We start from the raw sequence: 2675 nt of genomic DNA on the forward strand, positions 1-2675 counted from the left end.
TCACAGTTTCCATGTGTGTGTAACAAGTTGCCACGTTCGCGTAACTGCAATTGCCATCCACAAAGTAGTAGTGTCGTGTGGGTGAAAATCAGTTTGCCCACACGCGCATGACCTAGTTGGTGGCTATGTGGGCGAAAAGCAGTTCGCCCACACAACGCAGCTGGCAAACAGCGTGGTGCGGGTGTGTGGGCAAACTCTCCAACGCCCACACACCAGCTCCGTCCTACGTGGCACACTAAATCCACCATTGCGTGTCAAGATTCGTGCAAAAGACAGTGAACGGCGATCCAGACGTGTGGTCGAGTTGGGTAACGCCCACACGTGTGGGTGTTAGTGTTTTCGATAACTTTTGCAACACTTATCACTTATATTTTTACTAGTCACATCTATAGTAAAAGTTTGAACTAAACACCGAGGAGCTAATAAACCCGAACATATGAAATATGTCGACATGAAAATTCTGTTGCTAAATACTGTATGTAAAGAGCAATTAAACAAGGCAGAAGAATCACGGCAGCTGCTTGATGACGAGCTCCAGCGCCGCAGAAGGGCAGCTTGTCCTCAGCTGCTCAAATCCATCGGTGGCTATGAACGATTTCAGATTACCGGGACAAGAGAGGAACTCCATGCACGCCTCCTTGACCACGGCGCAGCCATGCCGCTCAGCGAGCGACAGCATGGCGGCCACAGAGCCCATGTCCACGCGCGGCCGCAGCGCCTTCTCGCAGGCGCGCTTCAGGTCCTCCAGCCCGTGCCTGTCCGCCGCCACGAGCAGCCGCTCCGCCTTCGTCGCCTCGGCCTGATCGGGTTGCTCGTTCATCATGTGAGGAAGTTGGTTGTCCGCCATTGTATCGAGCTGCGGCGCGCTGTCCGTGTACATGAACTGGAGCAGGGTCTTGAACACCTCCGCGTCCATGTCGTCGACACGTAGCTCGCCGGTGGCGTTTCCCTCGAGGTCTGCTTTGAAGACGGGGGACCGGGCCTCCAGCACCCACCGGTGCGCGGCGAAGGTCTCGCCGCCGACGTGGACCATCACGTCGGCTGGGTGCTTGTTCCAGAGGGCTTCCGCAAGCTGCCCGCGCAGGTCGAACGGTGGCGCCGCCGCCACCTCGGCTTGCGCGCGCAGCCCGGGGTCGACGGTGACGTCGCAAAGGACCGTGAGGCAATCATCCTCGAGATGCTTAGTGTGGTTGGGATTTTCCTTGTCGAGGAACTTTGTCCAGCCCCAGTAGCCATTAGCCGAGTAGCGTTCCTGCTGCACGGCTCCATTCACCGAGGGCTCCCCGTCGTGGTCGAGCACGCTAAGCTTGAACTCTGCCGTGGCGTTGCCGAGGCTGGTAAGGAAGATGGACGTGGAGCCGTCCGCCTCTTTGCGGTCGCCGTTCGGGTAGCACTGTACTTTCCAGCGGTGGCCGCCGACGTCGAACGCGGGTGACTCGACCGCCGAGCCGTTGGGGACCGTTTTCCTCACCTGCTTGTAGCCGTGGATCCGGAACACGTGGGAGCCGGTGATGGGCTCCCCCGCGGCGACGGTGGACGCGGTGAGGTGCTGCCGCCCGGCGCTGCGCAGGGCGGACACCAGCGCCGACATTGGCTTGATCGAGGACGACATGATTGGAGCAAATTAAGGAGATCGCAGATCTATCTAGGATTCCAGGTGCCTGTCTATTTCATTTTTTTGTGGGAATGGATATTTCATGTTTCAACGCCGCTGGAGATAGAGAGAGATACGGGAGCAAATTATTATCTTTGGTACTTCAGTTTGTGGCCGCAGCGCCTTTTCGCAGGCGAGCAAATTAGGATGACTTGGGCTACAATTAATTAGCAGAAGTTGCGTTTCTGGACTCTAAAAAAGGAAACGTGTTGCTAATCGCCCACCATGCATAGAGATCAGTGCAAGATTTGACATTTCTTTGAACTCTTAACAAATTATTACGAAGCGGCCGATATTTCTCAGATACACGGATGAACGAATTTGTAGAGTCAACTAAGATTTATTCTTAGCCTATTGAGATAATAATACAATTTTGAATTTTGTTGTGAACATTTCACAATAGTTATATGTAAGCGTCTTGACAGAACCTACGGAAGGAGAAATGATAATTTTGTGCGTTTCACTGTTTCTCGAAATAGACTTCGCCCTGCTTTATAAATAAAGCAACCAACCAGTCCGACAAAAAGTACCAACAAACCGACACACATATTCTGCTGGGGCTACAACACAAGCAAGCCCTACAGAAGGAGATATGCAAGCGCTTGTATAGTCGTTCGTACCAGGTGCGCTTCAGCGAGATTTCGAAACCAGGGCGTTTGACAACGCTTGGTATGAGCGCACTCACTCGTAGCGCCTCCAGTTTCACTCATATCAGGCCGAGAAGAGGTAAAACTATGAGAAATCCTTTTCTGAGTCCGGGCTTATCTGCATCTGTGTTAAGTAAAAAAGTCAAAACAAATACTAGAAAAATTCAAAAACTTCTATTTTTTTCCCACGGTAGACAATTTGATGCGCGAGGTCCGCCCTAATTTTCAAATCATTTGGACAACTGAGAAACTCTTGGCAAAAAGACAAATTCAGGGTCTGTAAATCAGTTTACCATTCATGCACTGTTTTGACCCAATTCGTTGTTTTTGCCGGGACCTACTCAGATATCCAAATGAGCTAAAGTTTGGAGCGA

The 2675-nt window shown here is 51.9% G+C and overlaps 1 protein-coding gene across 1 annotated transcript; it reads right to left on the reverse strand.

Annotated features, from left to right (window-relative positions):
- Nucleotides 1-363: 363 nt before the first annotated feature.
- On the reverse strand, nucleotides 364-1707 carry LOC123057757 (BTB/POZ and MATH domain-containing protein 1-like). The gene has a single exon (XM_044480663.1). The coding sequence runs from the start codon at nucleotides 1610-1612 to the stop codon at nucleotides 509-511; it is 1104 nt and encodes a 367-aa protein (XP_044336598.1). The 5' UTR covers nucleotides 1613-1707; the 3' UTR covers nucleotides 364-508.
- Between the last annotated feature and the right edge of the window lie 968 nt (nucleotides 1708-2675).

The sequence above is a fragment of the Triticum aestivum genome, chromosome 3A (genome assembly GCF_018294505.1).
Source record: "Triticum aestivum cultivar Chinese Spring chromosome 3A, IWGSC CS RefSeq v2.1, whole genome shotgun sequence".
NCBI classification, from domain to species: Eukaryota; Viridiplantae; Streptophyta; class Magnoliopsida; order Poales; family Poaceae; genus Triticum; species Triticum aestivum.

Bases quoted from the DNA above. Each gene is read 5' to 3' on its own strand.
- LOC123057757 (XM_044480663.1), bottom strand. From the start codon at position 1,612: ATGTCGTCCTCGATCAAGCCAATGTCGGCGCTGGTGTCCGCCCTGCGC.